This window comes from Anabrus simplex, chromosome X, assembly GCF_040414725.1.
Source record: "Anabrus simplex isolate iqAnaSimp1 chromosome X, ASM4041472v1, whole genome shotgun sequence".
NCBI classification, from domain to species: domain Eukaryota; kingdom Metazoa; phylum Arthropoda; class Insecta; order Orthoptera; family Tettigoniidae; genus Anabrus; species Anabrus simplex.
The window spans coordinates 170,733,552-170,752,917 of NC_090279.1; the positions used below are offsets into that span (position 1 = coordinate 170,733,552).

General features: G+C 36.6%; 1 protein-coding gene across 3 annotated transcripts in view; it reads left to right on the top strand.

Annotated features, from left to right (window-relative positions):
- The window catches only part of LOC136886364 (eukaryotic translation initiation factor 4E transporter), a 427,031-nt gene that overhangs the window by 378,183 nt on the left and 29,482 nt on the right, over positions 1-19,366 (top strand). For all 3 annotated transcript variants that reach the window (XM_068230726.1, XM_068230727.1, XM_068230728.1), the window contains one exon: positions 8,733-8,873. In XM_068230726.1, coding sequence (XP_068086827.1) covers positions 8,733-8,873 — 141 coding nt within the window. The remainder of the gene's footprint in view (positions 1-8,732; positions 8,874-19,366) is intronic.

Below are 19,366 nucleotides of genomic sequence, written 5' to 3' on the forward strand. Positions count from 1 at the left end.
CTCATCTACTAGCTCCAATTTGGACGAAACTTTATAATAAATGCATAGAAACAGCCAAAATCCCAGATCAGTGGAGACACTCAATAGTAAAGGTAATTTTCAAAGGGAAAGGAGACCTGAAGGACACAAATACAGAGGAATAGCCCTGGAAAACAATCCTTTTAAGGTATTCACAAAACTAATCACAGAAAGAATAAGGGACACAGTAGAAGAGCACCTCCCAGAATCTCAATTCGAGTTTAGGAGAGGAAGATCCACTCTCGCAGCGGTGGAACTACTGCTAAATAACATATGGGAAGCCATCGAAAAGAAGGAATACTATACAATCTTTATAGACTTCACAAAAGCCTTTGATCTCCTGGACCGAGGATTAGTACAAAGGAAGCTTGAGGAAACACTAGGAAGAGACAGCGTCTGGACAAGAATCATGAACTCCATTAATGAATGGAACAAGATAAGAATCTCGGACAGCCTAGACCTTTCAGAACCAATAATTCAAACAAATGGTGTACTCCAAGGGGACCCACTAAGCCCTCTGCTGTTCATCCTGGCAGTGAAGGACATTATGGAAATTGCGCAAAATGAAGATGTAGCAGCATACGCCTATGCGGATGATATTGTGATTGGCTCAAAAAGCTTAAAGAAACTGCAGAACACTATAGACGAAGTGGGAAAATGGTGCATTGAACACGAGTTCGTAATTAACACTGAGAAACGGAAATGGTGTTCAGATCAGGAGGGCAAATACCAAAATCGACAAGAATCACCTTAGAAGGGAAAATAATATTGATCACCAAAGAATACAAATATCTAGGGATAACACTCCAGCTGTCTGCAAAATGTTTCACTACACACACAATAGAGAAAGCGACACAAGCAATTAGAGCGATAAACGAAATAAGCTTCATCAGAACACTAAGTCTTGACACAGCAATGGCGCTCTTCAAATCGAAAATCGTTCCAATATTTACGTATGGGATTGAAATTATATGGACACACCTGAATGAAAAGAACTTAGCAACACTGGAAAGAGTTAAAGCAACATACTTCAAAAGAGCAGTCGGAGTGGCAAAAACAACAAGATCCAGATTAGTCTACCTTCTCGCGCGGGAAACTTTCCTCATAGAGGATTTAAGGACAATGTACCCCCTACCTAACACAACGGCATCGGAGAACCTAAGGCCACTAATAAGGAAAAGAGAAGGAGTACCCACGGAATTCTATGGAACTGGGCCATGATCGATCGGACATGGACAGCAGCAAATTTTGAGATGAGGCACATGTTTACAAGACACTTGCAGTACATGGATTCCACCATGTCATCTGCGAAAACACAATATACCATGAACCGTCAAACTCATGCAGGTGTACATTATGTGGACAGTTATGTGAACGATATCACTTAGAACTCTGCAACAAGAGGACTAGATCAATCAATCAGAGACTATGCGTCCAATGGTGCAAGTGTCAAATTGTTATAACACCTTTCACTAATGTATGGCTATTTTGCTGCAATAATTGATTTATTTATAAAGATAAAACTTTACATATAGAAATGTTTCGACCCAGCATTGGGTCATCCTCATTAAGACATGTAAATTGAATTAAAATTAAAAACATAGGAAACACACAAAAAATGAAATGTTGATTAAAAAGTTTTTAAAACATGATGAAAGTTAAAAAACTGTGAAATGTTGATCGTTACAGCAGTCTTGAGCTGGAGGTCTTTCTGTTTGTGTTTTGTTGTCCTTTGGTGTGGTTCAACTGGTATCTTGTGTTTCGACATGGGCTGATATACATAGGCATTATTGAAGTTGAACTGTCTGAATTTAGTGTTACGTGGCCCGCTTGTATCACCTGTGTTCTGACTACGGAGTCCAGCTCTCGACTGACTTGCTCCCGCAGTCGAGATTTAAGGCCTCCATGAAAACATGAGATTCATAGTCTGTAACCATATGTTCTTCAAAGAAGACTTTGTAGAGGGAGATATTAAACATATGGGATTGTTGCCCTGTTGTGCTGTCTTTAATTTTCAGCGAGTAGATCGTAAAATCTATGTCAGGACAACCGTGTCTATGGTAATGTCAGAAAATATCTATACAATGAGACACATTCCTAACACCACACAGAGGTTATTCGTTGTGGAGTGTCTGCTAATGCACAGTGTTAGAATTCTCCATTGCCCATTACCATGTGTTCTGCAGAGTCACGTGACCGGAAGGATGAAACCATGCCTAATCGTACATTATATATTAAAAAGGGTCTAACAGTCCCACAGCGATACCGTTCAGAAGGTGGTAGTGATTGTTTTAAGAGGAAGATTGGTGCAGTAATTTAAGAGGGTGGTCCAGAAATAATGCACCACAAATTTTTCTCAGCCCCCAACAATGGTACGAATGCAAAACTTTAGATAGAATTCTTTGAAGTTTTCAGAGTGCGCGTGCAGAGTTTTTCTTCAGACAGATAGCGTACTTGCAGCAATGATTCAACATGGCATCTGTAAGTGATGTATGTTATAAGCAGCATGACACCATTGAATTTCTCACTGTGGAGAAAGAAACGGAAGCATTCACAAACTTTTATGTGCACTTTATGGAGCATCAGCGGTCAACAGAAGTACGGTTAGTCACTGGGCACAGAAGGTGAGGCCATCTGAAAGCGGTTTAGCAGAACTCCAAAGATTTGCAGCGTTTGGGGAGGCCACCCACGGCTACCACATCTGACAAGATGCAGCATGCTGATGTGCTAATTCGCGAGGACCGCTGCGGAAAGACTCGGCAGTTGGCGCGGGAGTTGTCAATCAGCAAAGGAAGTGTGGGTGTAATCATCAGTGCTCTTGATTACGCAAAAGAATGTTCATGATGGGTTCCGCACTCTCACGGAGAAACACAAAACTCGCAGAATAAGCCTTCTTCCGAGTTGATGCAACATTTTCAAGCTGAGGGGGAAGCCTTCTTCCAGATTGTGACAGGTGATGAAACCTGGATTCACCATTTTGAGCCCGAAACAAAACGGCAATCGATGGAATGGCGCCGTCCTGACTTGCCACAGAATAAAAAATTCAAAGCAACTGCTTCCACTGTGTTTTGGGGCTGTAATGGTGTCATACTCATTGATGTGATGCCAAGAGGAACCACCATTAATTCTGAGGCATATGTGAACACATTAACCAAGCTGAAGAAGTGCTTCCAGCGACTTGAACGCCATAACAACCCAGGTGATTGTCTGCTTCAACATAACACATGCCCTCACACAGGGATGAGGACGTTGGAACACATCACAAAACAGGGTTGGACACTGCTACCCCATCCACCCTATAGCCCTGACCTAGCTCCCTCAGACTTTCACTTGTTTGGGCGATTGAAGAATGCCATTCGTGGGAGACATTTTGAGGTGATTTGCACAGTGAAGAAATGGCTTCGTGAACAGAATAAGGAGTGGTACCGCCAGGGCATACACACTCTTGTCCCGCTGGAGGATGGCCATAGAACAGGAATTGGATTACATGGAAAAATAGGGAGTGTAGAAGAAACATCATTCTTTCTTGTGTTAAATAAATATTGTTTAAGGAAAAAATTTGGTGTATTAGTCTCTGGGCTACCCTTGTACAAAGGGCACCAGGAAAGTTTTGCAATGTGAGTGAACACCTTAGACTTTTCAAAATAATTTCCGCCACACTCAGTACACTTCTCCATACGTTGAAACCAGTCACTGAAACAACTCTGCCACTTTTCTTTGGTTACATTTTCACACTCTTGATCCCATGCTGCCAGAAGCTCCTCGTCAGCTACAAAACGCCACCCTTTCAGTTTCATCTTCACTTCTGGTAAGAGTGCGAAGTCACATGGGGCAAGATCAGGACTGTATGGAGGGTGATCAAGCACAGTCAACCCTGATCTGGCAAGAAAATCCATTGTTACATTAGCACGATGCGCTGGAGCATTGTCGTGATACAAGAGCCAAGTGTTGAACCGTGACCTTGGACGGACCTGCTTGAGAACCTGGATGACCTGAGGCAGACAAGTCTCACTGTACCACTTTGCAGTAACTGTCCTTTGTGTTTCTAGCACAACCTGTCAGGATGCCCCGTTTAGTGAAGAATATTGCAATCATCCTTTTCTTCACTGACCTTGACTTTCGCAGTCACAGGAGTACCCTCATCTTCAAACAGCCACACCTTGTTCTGGGATTTTGTTGGGACATTGTAATAATAAAGACAAGTTTAGTCACCTGTAACGATGCTATTGACGTTAAGCAAGGTCCCATTTTCAAACTGTTTTAAGTATTTTTCGGCACCATTTAACTCGGTGTGCCCTTTGTTCCTCTGAAAGTGAATGGAGCACCCCAAGGGAACAAACATTTCTAACATGGAGATGGTCATGTAGAACTGAATGAATAGCTGGTGCAGGGATGTGGAGGGTCTCTCCTACCTGCCGATATGTCTTGCTGCAACATTTTCCTCACAGCTTCAATGTTTTCCGCAGTCACTGATACAGACGGTCGCCCAGAACGAGGATCGTTTTCAACCACAAAATTTCCCCTCTGGAACTTTTTGTACCAGCAGAAAATTGTTGTCCGATGTGGACAGTCTTTCCCCAGCACAGGAGTAATTTCCTCCAGGCACTTGTCAACAGTTTATCCACTAGCAATATTGCAGCAGATAACTGTGCAATATTCACCCTTAAACCACACTGACATTTTAACTTGCTTTCAATCCCACTGCTTGGTAACAACGGCCCCGTGATGTAGGGGTAGCATGCCTGCCTCTTACCCGGAGGCCTCGGATTCGATTCGCGGCAAGGTCAGGGATTTTTACCTGGACCTGAGGGCTGGTTCGAGGTCCACTCAGCCTACGTGATTAGAATTGAGGAGCTATCTGACGGTGAGATAGAGGCCCCAGTCTAGAAAGCCAAGAATAATGGCCGAAAAGATTTGTCGTGCTGACCACACGATACCTCGTAATCTGCAGGTCTTCGGGCTGAGCAGTGGTCGCTTGGTAGGTCAAGGCCCTTCAAGGGCTGTAGTGCCATGGGTTTTTTTGGGCGGGGGTGCTTGGTAACAACTGGTATGAAGGTCGCGCCTTGCTGTCTTCTAGACTGGTTTTCACCCCTCTTTCGATCCCTCACCATAACAGGGGTGTCCAGCCAACCGTTCTTGCATATTGCAAAACTATCCTAGTGCCCTTTGTACATGTAATTGTTGCACAGCCGCCATGTGATATGGCTTAAAATCTAAGCTCTTTAATATACGCGGGCAATTCATCCTGCGTACATGTGGCTGTTGAGCCGTTTTGTGTTGATTTCTTTGTAATTTGGATGTCCTCAAGAACATCTGGTGTGCTAACTAAAGGAATTCTTTGTTTGGCATTTTGCACAAATCCTGAGGCATTCCACGTATTAAGATAGCCTATATAGTTCTCTTTGCCAGTTGTCCTTTACGTAGAAACCTTTCTCGCAAGTCTTGCGTGTTCTCTTAAATGACTTGTGTTCTCACACATGCTTCCACAATCTCTACTCTTTCTTGTATCAAGCAAGTCATTTTGCAGAATACAATTACATCTGTAATTTAAGTGGTGAAAGAAAATGAAATGCTGACAGGAAGAATGCCAACAATAGATCATTGCATAAAACTACCCGTTGTTGACTCAATTTGATGGAATACGATAATAAAATTTCAGGAGATCAGATATTCGCACACTACTGGCAGGCTACTTTATTTGTGTGCCGTGTCGCCATAATAATACAGCTTTACACATAAAAGAACAAATATTCAGGTTGATTAAAAGATTATGCATAAACTGAAGTAGCCCGTGGAGGGATCGAAGTAAAACAGTTGATTTGGAACTAATAGTCTAGGATTTTAAAAAACCTACATCAGGACAAGCCTGTGAATGTCAGGAATGACATAATGGACCTAGAATGTTGTATGTTCTTAAATAGTTCAAAACTGACAATCGGTGAAGTGATATTACTTTGTGTGCACAACGAGGTTAGATACTGGATACTGATGCGATGTCTGCATTGACAGTTTGAACAACTTTCATAAACAACAAAAAATAATTAAAAACAAATTGCCTGTTATGTTGTTTCTGCCATCCCCAGGCTTGCCCCAAGGCAGGATTTCGTCCTTTCACCTTGATATTCAAAACTTGTTGTACTTCAACCCCTCTATGGGCTACATCAGTTTGTGTAAAATATTCCGATTTGTATGGTATGGACTTCTTGCTCTACAATAGTATCACGTGTAGTACTCAAAGTATCTGTTGCATATCAGTTTTGTCTATTTGCAGTTACTGTATGTAAGGGAGGCTCTGCTGTATATCTCTTAACTCTTTGAGCACCAAGGGATGATTTTTCATTCCTCCGTGAACTCTCCAAAAGTGCCAGGAATAATATTTCATCCCTCGTGTAGACTTTTTTAGATACAGTCGTAGTTCTTCCTTTTCTGGTAGATGGTAGCACATATCATACATCTATATAAATAAAGTTATAGGGGGTCCGTTGTCTGTAATTTTGTTTGTTTTGTCAATTTTTCAGATATTTATCAATTTTAGGTCAACTCAAGACCGACTCGGTGATTTTTATTTTTCGTGTCTGTTTGATCCACCATCATGGCGAAACGGCTTGATAGATATCAACCAAATGTCATATTTAGAGTATACTCATCCCCGGGAAGTTTTTGATATGCATATAATTTAAACTTCTTTGAATAGACGGGCGGATTATAAGAAAACCACAACCATTTTCCTCGATTTTCTCCTATACTATTGATTTTCTGTAAAATCTCTGTACTGTATGTGAGACGTCTCTTCATTATAAACAACTTTTGTTATATTCGTAATTTAGCTTACTCTTCAAACGACTGAGAAAATTACTATTTTCTGCTCTGCATTGAGTGACCGACAACGATCCTACAGGTTACCATAGCAACGTCTCTGACTGCTTGCCAGCAGGGTAGTACCGTATTGCCATTTTCGTCATAATTCCTGTAAATTCGTGGTTGTTCATTGGGTAGAAAACAAGAGAGTCGTCAATCAGCCATTCTGCGGGATATTAGCTGAATTTAACTTAATGTTATTATTTCAATATTAGCTGAATATCGCTCACGGTTATAACCGTCCTCGAATGGCTTAAGTAATAATACCATTAGTCATATTCTTATCTGTTTACCTAAGAATCCTTGCACCTAAATTTCTTCTGTTACCGCTTTTTATATCTGTAACTCATACCATCATAATTTGAGGGGCATTTGATTTTCCAATACATCCACTTGGTATTTATATTTGTCCTATCTGCCTGTCCTCGGTTATAATCCTATTTTCTATTAAATTCAACTTTTCTTCCTTAATTACTCCGTATGTATGAGAGTGCTAATCCCGAAACCTGGACACTCTTTTCTTTGAGGAAATATTCCAAGCTATGCAATTGTATAACTTTTGGCCTCAGAAAATGTTGAAATATGGATGCAATTTTAATGACGGTGCAGACCTTCGTTTTGGGGTAATTGGTGGGTAAACGGTAAGTCGTACTACAAGACAGGTAGCATAATCACCTCTCTATTTGGAGAGATCAACAATGTTAGTCATATGACTTATTGTCGTGTCTCTATTGTTGGTGCGTTAAATAGCACTGCATTTCTCGGTTATAATAAAATCTTTCAAACTCTGCTGCGATTTGCATTACGGAAAAGGGCCTGTCTTTATAATGAAAACTCTCCATATCTGTTGTGAGCGGCAATTGCCAGGTGAGCCTGCTGTTATAGTAGAAATTCGCGAACTAGATTGACTGGCAGTAGGAAATGTGGCTTGCCATTATCCTCAAAACTTCCCCAATGCCTATCTTACATCAGAAACAATGTATTCCAGCCTCCCTGTTTTGTTTGTAGGATAGCGCTAAGAGGCATACAATTTAATATAATCTTACTCGCTGCCTTTACAGTAATTAACGGAGAAATCCATGTACAATGTAGAATACCATAGCGAAGCACCTAGTTAAGACTAGGAAATGCATAAGAGTATTTAATTTCTGTGACTAATATTTACAAATGTGAAGATCTTGTCCACATATCTCGCGCACATGTCAACAGTGATGGCGGACTTATGCGACGTGTTTACAAATTATGATGACGACGACGATCTAGCTGATGACAGAAATAATTTCAGGAATGATAATTATGTAGAGTCGGAAAGTGAACCAGCCATCTCCCCTTGCCTCGATTTATCTGGACCAAAACTTGCCCATTCTCATGATGCTGAACTTGTACTTTATTATTTTGATTTTTATGACACATCCAGATAAAACTTTATCGAAAACAAGTACTTTATTATTTTGATTTTTATGACACATCCAGATAAAACTTTATCCAAAACAACTGTCAAGAGGGTGTACTGCAAGAAATATGAATTTAGTCTCTCATAATGATTTTTAGAACTACCTGCCTTAAAATGTGGATTTTCATTAATTGAATTTTAAGTTTCTTTAACTGATGATTCATGCTCATTTTAACTATAAATATTTTTCGATTTAAAGTGACATTAATTCAAAGAGAAATTCCTTTTATATAACAGAACATTTTCACTGAAAATTGGTATAAATTGAAAGAGCCATTTTTATTTTATTTTATATTTTCCCTAGAGTTGCAAATTGGGCAAAAGTGGTTGGCACTCTTGACTAATTCCTAACAAATATGCACGGCACTGAGAGGGTTAATATCTTTCCTCGTTTTTTTGACAGCTCCCTCCTTGCAAGCTCACCTAGCTTCACTTCAACAGCAGCAGCAACAGCAACAGAATCAACAACGCAATCTGCCACCATCACTTCAGCAGCTCCTCCTCAACCAGAACTACAACACTGGCCGCAATGTTGGCAAGTCTGGTAATTTTGTTTAGAATATTTTCAGTGGCATTCATTTTTTTATTTATTTCCATATTATCATTGCAGAGCTCAAATGGTTTAAGGAAATCCATGTGCATGATGGTATGAATAAGCTCTGGGACTGAAGGTGATGGTAGCAAAAAACAAGCTGGTGCTTTATACGTGGCTTTCGTCAAGGTGGTTCTGTTTATACAATTTATTTTATTCACAATCCATCATCTGAACAATTAACCAACAAAGGATTCTGTAACATTACTATGTCTGCTTTATACTGGGGAACTGCTGGATTGGACTGCAAGAGCAGTGTTTGAGCAAACATGAACATGAACATTTACTGCGTTACATTTCCATTTTTCAACTTGCATGAAAATGTTCAGCTGCTGGGAATTGTGTGCTTTTGACAAGCTTTGGATCTGTAGTCGCTTATTGCTAATTTGTATTTTGTTGCTTATGCTTTGCACATTGTCTAGTTTCCTTTAATATTTAAGTCCTCAGTCCTGTAAGGATAATGACTGCATTTCATACTCCATGCTTGAATATTTCATTTTTATTTTCACGCTAAGGTTACAATGGATCAGCCTCAGCAGAATTTTCAAACTTTTTCTGATATTCTTCTGCCTTTTCTCATTTTCCACTGGTGCATTAACCCATTACCTGAAGAGGCCTCGGTAAATAGAAACTTCTTTTTGTATTAAGACTACAAGCTCTTTAAAAAAAAAAAAAAAAAAACATGCATTGACAAAAATTAGTCCTAAGTTCGATCATCCAAACTAATTGGGGGGGAATAAGTTGATCAGATTAATGAGTCTGGATTAACTGAAATAACCTTAAAGAGCATCAGAAAGTGCATTAAAATATAGCTTACAACAACAAAACATGTTTTACTATATTACACACATTTGCAGCTTATTGTTGCCCCCTCCCTAGGTTCCAAAATCCTAGGCTTTTTAGGGCTACTTCAGATTTTTTTAGAAGTTAAGAATTGTTGCCAACAGTATTTTATATTTTTTAAATTTATGTGAAGAAATTCAAGACTACAAGGAAAAAATGGCCTAAGGGTAATCAAAATTGCCAATCATTTCTTCTACGGCATCTTCAATTTCATTTTCAGTTTGAGCAACTTATAGTATTCATAATAACATTCAGAACCCAAAGAAAATCGTTGCTCCAACTTCTTGCCATGTGATGCTGCCATTCTTGCATTTCCTAATCACTAACTAGGCAACATAAATCAACGGCAATGAACGTATGTGGTTATGAAAAGGAGAGTTCTGGCTGTAGACGCAAAGTTGCTGATTTCTGTGAAAAATTATCAAATGATTTGAAGTGTTCCCTTGTTACTTGAGATACTTTATGCATTTATATAGTGCCTCAGTGCTGGAAATCTATTATTTAAAGTTACAGCCTTCTTTTGTACCATTTTATTGGGAATTTTGCTTTAAAATTATAACTTTAATTATATTATTATTATTACTGTTTATACACAAATAATCTGCACAAGAATTTTTAAGAAAAGATGAAAAAATGGCGTTTAATTTTAAAGATATGAATTTTAGATAAAATACTAATTTGCTTTTAAAATGCACCATAATCTTTGCCCTTGTCATAATGCTAGAACGCTGTTATAGCAGCAAGCAGAATTCTACAATACCACAATAACAAAACATACCCTGGCTTGCTTTGATGCCAGTGATCCCTAGTTTCCTTGCCGTAGTTTTAGCGGGCACATTTCACTTGTAACTGCGCATCAATATTGCCTCTTTTCATTCACATAACTTTGCGGCTTATTTTCAATACACAATGCCCAACAATTACTACTTGTTTCTTGAAGTTCAGTTTTGCTTTTTCACCACTTGCAAATACAAGTTATGTTGATATCATATTTTCTTCTTGCTACACAATTATTCTCTGCATCTCCATTAATACAGAGTTTCTTTAGTCGTGAACAAACTGTAATGAGAACTTGTTGCAGCTGTATTTAACTCATGATTCACACCTCTTTTAACCCCTTTACTTTTGAATTTTTGTGTGCTGCACAAAACCAAAAAATAAATTTCAATACATTTTTTTATTATAAAACTCTACAGGATGCTGCGAAATAGTTGTTTTCTGAAAACGTGACATGGAAATCGAAAATTTTGAGACGCATAATTATCAAGGTTTTGCTGTATCTCCATTTATCATATTTTTGCATCCTATTTCGGGATTGTCAGATAGCTTGGTTTTTGGCATCGGGTAACATTTGATACTACATTCATGTCCAACAGATGCTACAAGTTTTTACCACCCAGTCAGTAACAGTAATTCAAAACTACATAAAATAACATTGTACCTTTTCCTTGATAAGGCAAGTGATGGTCAGCCAAGTTTTCTTCAGTGTGTTGTACTCCCATATTAACAGTCTAAATGGCTGCATCAGTGCAAAAATTTGGTCTGTCTGATTTGCAGAATTCTGCACAACACATCATGGCATCTCTGAATGATTCCCACTGCCAATTAAAAGCTTCCAAAGCCATGTGCATTATCATTCATGGCGATTCTGAAGAAAGTGACTAGGGTAACAGACAACCTGTGTAATGTGAATATTAAGTGCACCTATAGTTACCGGTGCCAACTTTCAAGCAGAATTGCGTGTAATATTCACTTATATACAGTACGGTATATCGTTCAGCTTCAACAACCCCAATTCAGAACGCTGATAGTTCAGTTGGATGAATGACAGATAATATGCAGTGTCATTGTCTTGTATGCACGTATAGACTGTCATAAACAGCACTCACAGGATCCAGGTTCTTTCCAGTTAATGGGCTAAATAGATGCACATTTAGTATGCCAGAAATTGATAAGTTGCAGAAGAAGGAAAGTTTTACTCACGTTTCTGCTTTGGTGAGATTCTTTGTTAATACTTTCATTCCAGCTGCATGGTATGTTATCCTTTTTTTACAGAGATGTCTTAGTTTCTATCTTACTTCCTTAAAAACTAAGACAGTTCCTTCTGTTAAGGTCAATTTCTTCCTGTTTTCTGTATTGTGCTAGGCTGATTGTAATGGATGATGTGAATGGAATTTGATGTGATGTTTGATAGTAAATTGCAGTCCACACAGTATTTGTTGTATTAAGTCTTATGAATTGTTTGATCGTGATCATGTTAGGATACAAAGCTATCAAATTGGCAAGTTAAAAATGCAAAATCATGAAATGAACAATGAATTACAGTGGAGGCTGGTTTATATATAGTTCATTGGGGCAGTTTGTACTAAAGTTTTGGTTGGGGGTAGGATTTAGTAAGAAAAGAAATATTGAAAATTAAAGATTTTTAAACATATTTACAACTCTTCACATTGAATTTTTTTTCACTTTGATAGTTTCTTACTAGAAAATTTCTTTAAAAATACATAATTTGCAGGGAAAAATGTATAAACTCTTCTTATAATAACAAAAGTAAATGCACAATGAAACACTAAATAAATACAAGTGGAAGGAATCGGACTTCTTCAGCAGCTTCACTATTACTCTTAAACATCATGAAGTATTTGCATACACTTAATTGAAACTTGGAACTGGGGATCATACACGTTACCTACAAGACTGTCACTGTCAACGTTATCAGTCATCACCATTGTCGTCTTCTCTGCCTCTAACTTGTCATGTAGTATCGACCTCATCTAGATTCCCTGTGGCTTCAGAAATAATTTCTGTGTTTTGGCTGCTGCAAACCGTACTCGTTGCTATATAGTGCTACATTTTCTTGAGCTATTATATCGAGCAATAAGATATGAAGTGTACCCCACGTTATAATAAGTTCTTTATAATAAGTTCTTTTGATGTGATACTTCTCGGAAAATGGCTAAGAGGATAGATGCAGGAGAATTGTCACTAACTTACATTGGCTCTAAAAAAAGTAGATGAATCATTGAGGAAAGTGTACAACAGCAATTGAATGTAGTTAATCAGGTTTATAATTTACATATGAAGACTGGACATAAACAACGGGCTAAGTACCAAAACAATTTAAAACATGTTTAGACCCGAAAAAGAGAGCTCAGTGCCATTACCAAACAACCTATAAAGCGGGCTAACTGCTATGATCATGATTGTAGTGCATACAAGGCCCGAGAAATGGCATAAAAGATATGTGCCGGGCCGCTGGTGAAGCTATAACGGGCTATGTGCCACCGACATTTACTGTTGATTCTGACCATCATGACAACAAAATTGCTGTGAATTTTAACCGAATTCATTTGAGTAAATCCTGTTGTGACTGTGCCTTCAGTTTGTGGAGAGTTTTAATTTGTGAGAGTACACTTTATGAACGATGGAAGTAAACAGTGACACAAGCAAAGAAATAAAATAAAATGGAGAATCAATTAAAAATGAAAGGATACACCGTAGAAGTGAAGGGAAACCTTATGTGAACAGTAATTACATATTGATGGAAGGAAAAACCGAACCTAATGAAAGAGGTATGTACAAAGTATTTACTTCTATGTAATGTTAACTAAATACATATATTTAAATACCATATTTTATGGAATTTTTACGAAACAATTACTATGCTTCAACCTGATGACTTCTTTGATTTCAAGAAGCAGCTGATTCATACATCAATATGACAAAACCAAATATTTCCAAATGCAGTTGGATTAGATTTCAAAAAGCCGCACCCGGAGTCATCAAGACGAGAACAATGTTTAATGAATTTGAAGCATGGAGCACTTGCAAGGTTCTGAAGAAAGGGGTTACCACTAATACAATCAAGAACTTGGTTTTACCATCACAACCGTGTCAAAACCACTTGTCAGCTGAGAAGAGAGATCTGCAACAGATGCTGCTGTATTTGAAGGAAGAGAATTTAGCATTCTTCAAAGAATTAATGAATTAAAATTGTTTTGTAATCTTAGAAAACTATTAAATGCATGACAATGTACTAGGACACGTTTCATTATTGTAGAATTACTGAAATAAACAGTTAAAATTAGTAAAAGCTGAGATTTTTCATTGGCACTTACCTCGTTTTTGCTGGTAAAGATGTGTCACTTAAAACATGTTCTACATTTTGCTGAATAAAATTTTTTCATTCATAAGAGGAAGGAAATTAAGAAAAAAATGCAATATGAATATGAATCTTACCCTAGATAATAAATAAAAATTTGGTTAAGGTATTTTATCAAAAGATTTTTGACAAAAACAAAAAAAGTGAATAATACAAAATCAACTTTTTGGCACTTAGCCCATTTTTGATGTCTAGTCTTCATATGTTGTGCCAACAAAATTGCATGAATTTGCTGTTCTCCAATTCTGTAAAATTAAAACCTATTTCTTATTTGTCACGAATGCATCACTTAGGACCATGAAAAATAAACATTTGTTGGCTTTTTTTTTTTTTCTTTTGGCCCAGTATTCCTTCATACATAGTGAATGGGTGTGGTTTTGTTGCAGTGTTTATTTCATCTCATTCCAGTAGATTTGGTGATCCTAATTCTTTCAGGCCTTTCTCACTCTGTTTGTACCACTTTGATCTAGTGGTTTTATTCTTTAAGAATGTGTGAATTCTGTGAGTCAGTCTGTTTGTCCATTCTTCCTAAATGCCCCATGAATTGAATTCTTTACATTCACATTGTCTGTAATTTTGGAAATTCTTTTATACATTTCCACATTTGGTTTTGGAAAATGTACTCAATCCTTGATTCTTGGTCCTAGGATTTTTCTCATTATTTTGCGTTCTTTCACTCCTAATTTTCCTAGTGTTTTGTGTTAGAGATTGAGAGTTTCTGATTTGCAGAGAGCTTCAGGTTTGATTACTGTAGTAGAGTGTTGGATTTTGCAGTTCCAGGAGAGACTTTTTTTGTTGTATTTTTTTAACTGAAATGCTTTTTCCATTTTCAGGAGTTGCGATTCAGTAATTTTCATTATAATTTTCAGTAATCCATTCACCTAAGTATTTAAATTCTTTCACTCTAGAGATGTGGTTGGAACTAATTTGGAGTTCGGGTGGGGCAGTTTTGATCCATCATATTTTTATTTTATTTTTTAATGAAATTTGTATCCCAATTATTGCTGCGTGTTCTTGCAGGAGTTCAAGTTGGGTTTTGTGCATAGGGGATGTCTTCACCAGTTAGTGCCCTGTGTCTACATATGTTAAACAGTTCAATTCTATGCCTTTATGTTTATCTGATTTGGTGTATTGGTACATCTGCTTTTCAACATTCTCTTCAAACTTTTCAATTGCTCAATTAAAGAGGAATGTGGATAATCCATCTCCTTGTACTCCTGTATCTATTGGAAATTCTCTGCTCAATTCTCCCATAAATTTTACTTTTGATTTGGTCCCTATGAGTTTCTTTAATGATATTTGTTATATTTTGATCTAGTCCAAATTCTGTTAGCATAGACCGAGAATCCCTTTTTGAAATAGTCATCTGCTTTTGTGAAGACAACGAATGTGATGACAACTTTTGTTTGACTCACTGCGGAAATATTTAGAGCTATTCAGGTTCTAATTTGTTCTATGCTTGATCGGCCTTTTCTGAATCCACCTTGGTATTTGCCAATTCCTGGATCCAGATGAGGTTCTGCACAGTTCATGAGGGCTTGGAACAGAACTTCCCAAGTTATGGAGACTAATGAAATTTCAATTTATGTTGTAGTGAAGAGCTACAACTCTAGGGATTTTTGAGGATAGATGATACCAGCAAAATTTGAGACATAATCTCTGAATTGGAATATTGTAGTAAAAATTTTGAGACTTTAATTTTAATAAATTGATGAATTATTATTTGATGAGGATGAAATTTTAAGAAAATTGTAAATAGAATAGGATAGTTTTTCTTTTATGACAAATATTAGTTTAATTATAACATATAGTAGATTCTATTAAGAAGTGTTCAGAACTTTAGTGTTTGATGTATAATAATAATAATAATAATAATAATAATAATAATAATAATAATAATAATTAAAGGGGTCCAAGAGATAATTAGTAGTAAGAGATAAAACCGCCGAGGAAGAGGACAGTAAGGCCTTCTAAACATGTACGGTGTATGAGGTAATAGAAAATAATTAAGGAACTTTAAGTATTCACAAGGCTGATTTTTAAATATCAAAGGTTGGTCGCCATATGTTTCACATAACAGAGAATTATGTCTAAATCGCTTATGAATAACTTTTAAGTAATGCCATGCTACCTCATAGGACTTGAATAAACCAGTTTCAACTGTTGTCCATTCTTAGTTCTGAAAAGTGTTAGAGAGAAAGAAAATCTCTCATTGCTGTAACCTGATGTACTCTAGATAACAGCAAAAAAAAAAAAGTTTTTCTCACTCCTCGTTCTGGACTGAAGTCTGCCTCCATATTCCTTAGTCTGCCTAGTGTCTCATACCTCTGGTCCTTATCTAGAGATTCTATGCTTATTCAGCTTCTAAATAATTACGGTATCATACTTTTTCGAACAAGTTTTGCTCTGACTGCCAGTTTTTCTCTAGAAAGAAATTTGATAATCAGGCAGTTTTGATGTTTACATCAGTTGGCAGCCAGTGAGATAAAGGAACAGCTTTATCCTAAAATTTCTTATTTTATATATATATTTAACTGTTTATAATGTGCCAGCTCCTAGAAAGAATCTTGCCTTGAAATTATTTGTTTGCTGTGTATTTTGCAATAGTTCGGCTGCCTCTTTAGTTATCTCCCTCTGAATTTTATTTTGCAGTTGCTTTCTTATAAAATTGTTTGTTACTCAGATTGTTTATAAGGGAGGCATTCCAATATTCTGTGATAATTTTAATTCCATCCATGTTTTCAGATCTCTTCTTGTATTTGTTCTGTTGGCTTCACTGGGTTGTTACTCTAAAACAAATTCTTGGAATTTGTAAAACCAGTCATTCTAAGGAGTTAAAGTGTCTTGAAATTTTGTTCTGCCTGACTACCTTAATTCAGTTAATTCTCAATCTTAGAAAAAAAGAATGGTCTTGCAAGCCAGAACCTGATTCCTGCATAAATAGTTTCTATTATTTAATATGCTGTATGATTATTTTTCTGTATTCATTTCAACCTGATCTTTTATATTTAAAGGTGTTTTAAATATATTTATACATAAATTTTCTGATAATTTAAAAGAAGTTATTTAAAGCAAATACATGTTAAAACAAAGCAGTTTTATGTTTACAATAATTCTCAAGCCTAGTTAATGTTTGCTTCTTTAGTTTTGTATTGAATATTTGGTAGTATTCAAAGTTTGTGGAGCTACTATTACAGAAGCTAACAGTCAAACGGGGCGATTTCGAACAGGTTTGTAGTCATTTACATCTCAACTTACGAAGGGTGTCTAAAATTGTATTGTTTATCAGAATATTGGGGTATATATTCTGCCAGTTTATGCCGTCACTAGTTACACGTGAAACACAAGACACACTCAGGGGTGCTCAGTAAGGGATTTGACATGTTCCAAGAATGGTGTGGATCAAAGGAAATGGGCAGGTATCGACAAATAACGAATCTTCAAATACAAATCAATGGTAGATGATTTATTACAAAATTGTCATCCTGAGAACTATGATTACGAAATATGATCACTAAAATATTAAATTTTATGCTCAATCTTGATGTACACCGAAAAAAAAAAAACTATGGGATGGTACATGTTAATAAATTCCTACTAATTCTGACAAAATTTTACATTAAACATCAATTTTGAATTTTATGATTGTTAATTTCAATTTGTTAAAGAATGATGTTCGTGTGCATATCAAATTATGCCAGAAAATCTTGAACAGTATTATAAAATATTTAAGTTACATGATTGGTCAAAATACTGAGACAAAAAAATACAAAAATTTTAAATTAAGAGTTCTACTTAATAATGCTTCATTATAAGTCCTTCAAATTTAACTTGACATTTCAATTATTATCTGTTCATCGTAACTTCAGAATACACGTAACTTCACATGACCAAAGTAGGAAAGTAAAAATTGAAATAAATCTTTAACGGTGTGTAAAGACCCTCAACACAACGCCGAAACTTAGGGCAACGATAGTGACGTACACATCAATAAATTACAATTTATAAAAATAACTCGACCTGTGGAAGAAAAAAAAAAAATGCAGGTAATAAATCTCCCGTTACCATCAACTACCAAGGAAATAAATGCAACCAACTACGCCTAGAAAATACTTTCTTACAAACGTACAGTACGTGTCCACACGTGTTTCATCCAATTCAATTGAGATGAAATAATCCCATAATTGATAACCTGAAAAAAAAAAAAACAGGAATTAATCCGATTGTAATAGTCTGGGTAAGGGTGACTGATAAGGTTGTCAATACCTACTTCGAACACAAGTCGTAACGGAAATCTATAGAATATTGAGGAATTGGGCAGTATCATACAGCTGTGATTTAATATCATTGTGATGTGCTAATCAAGTGTGACAAGAGGCTCTAATAATCTCATACACTCAATTTCCTTTCATAAGAAGACTTGGTTTACCTGGTGGTTCGATAATATTTTGTGAAGACGCTACCGTCTATAATTCTCTCATGGAAAACTACCAATCACCGATATATCAATCGGGTATAAATTATCTCTAAATATTCATTCATCATTATACACATCGCAGAAAAGATTACATGTGCTTAGGATCATATGACAGGAAGATTCGTCCTCAAATAGCACATAAAAAAATATCGTAATCCGGTACATCTCTCCACAACGCGAGAGGAAAATATCAATACAATTCGCAATGTCCGCCCAAATATAACTGGTAAAATCACACAAATGACTCGAGCCACACATAAGTGTAATAATCAAACAATGTCCTCCCTTAAAACATAGAAATCGGAGTCAAAGGAAATCTGTCCATATCACTACCGTAGCATTCGCACGTCAGATGAGCTTAATCCTTTATGAAGATGTAACAAACATTTTTGGGGAAAACATAGGAGAATTAAACTCTGAAGAATAAAAGTATTACATGTACGTATTCCTCAATATCATAGTAATCAAATGAAAAAGTAATGTTTACTAATCCCTCTCCACGTACTGAACGATGGCAAGTCAGCTTAATCCCACAGCAAGTGAGAAAATGAACTGGCATTTAGCATGTGAGAGTCCTTCACTGTGTGCGCCAAATATATTCTTAGCTCTGTCTTCCAGCGTAACTCATGCTTCACTAGACATCCTAAATTCCTCAATGTTGGGAATAACATGGCCCATGGTTTCTTATTAATTAATTAGTTAATTAATTTCATAATTAATTTTATTTCAAAATATTTCATAATTTATATTTCCTAAAATATGTTATTAAATCTTTCATACACACTCATAGGAGACTGTTAAGGCGCCAAATCTGAAGTTTTGATATTACGGGAAGTTTTAAATGTAATGTTTCTTGTAGATGGAGAGTTGAACAGTATTAATAAATTTATCTGTCTCTTCTTGTGGTGGTAACGTTGGTCTACATTCTTCAACAGGTTATATAAAAAGAAAAAACAAGTTACC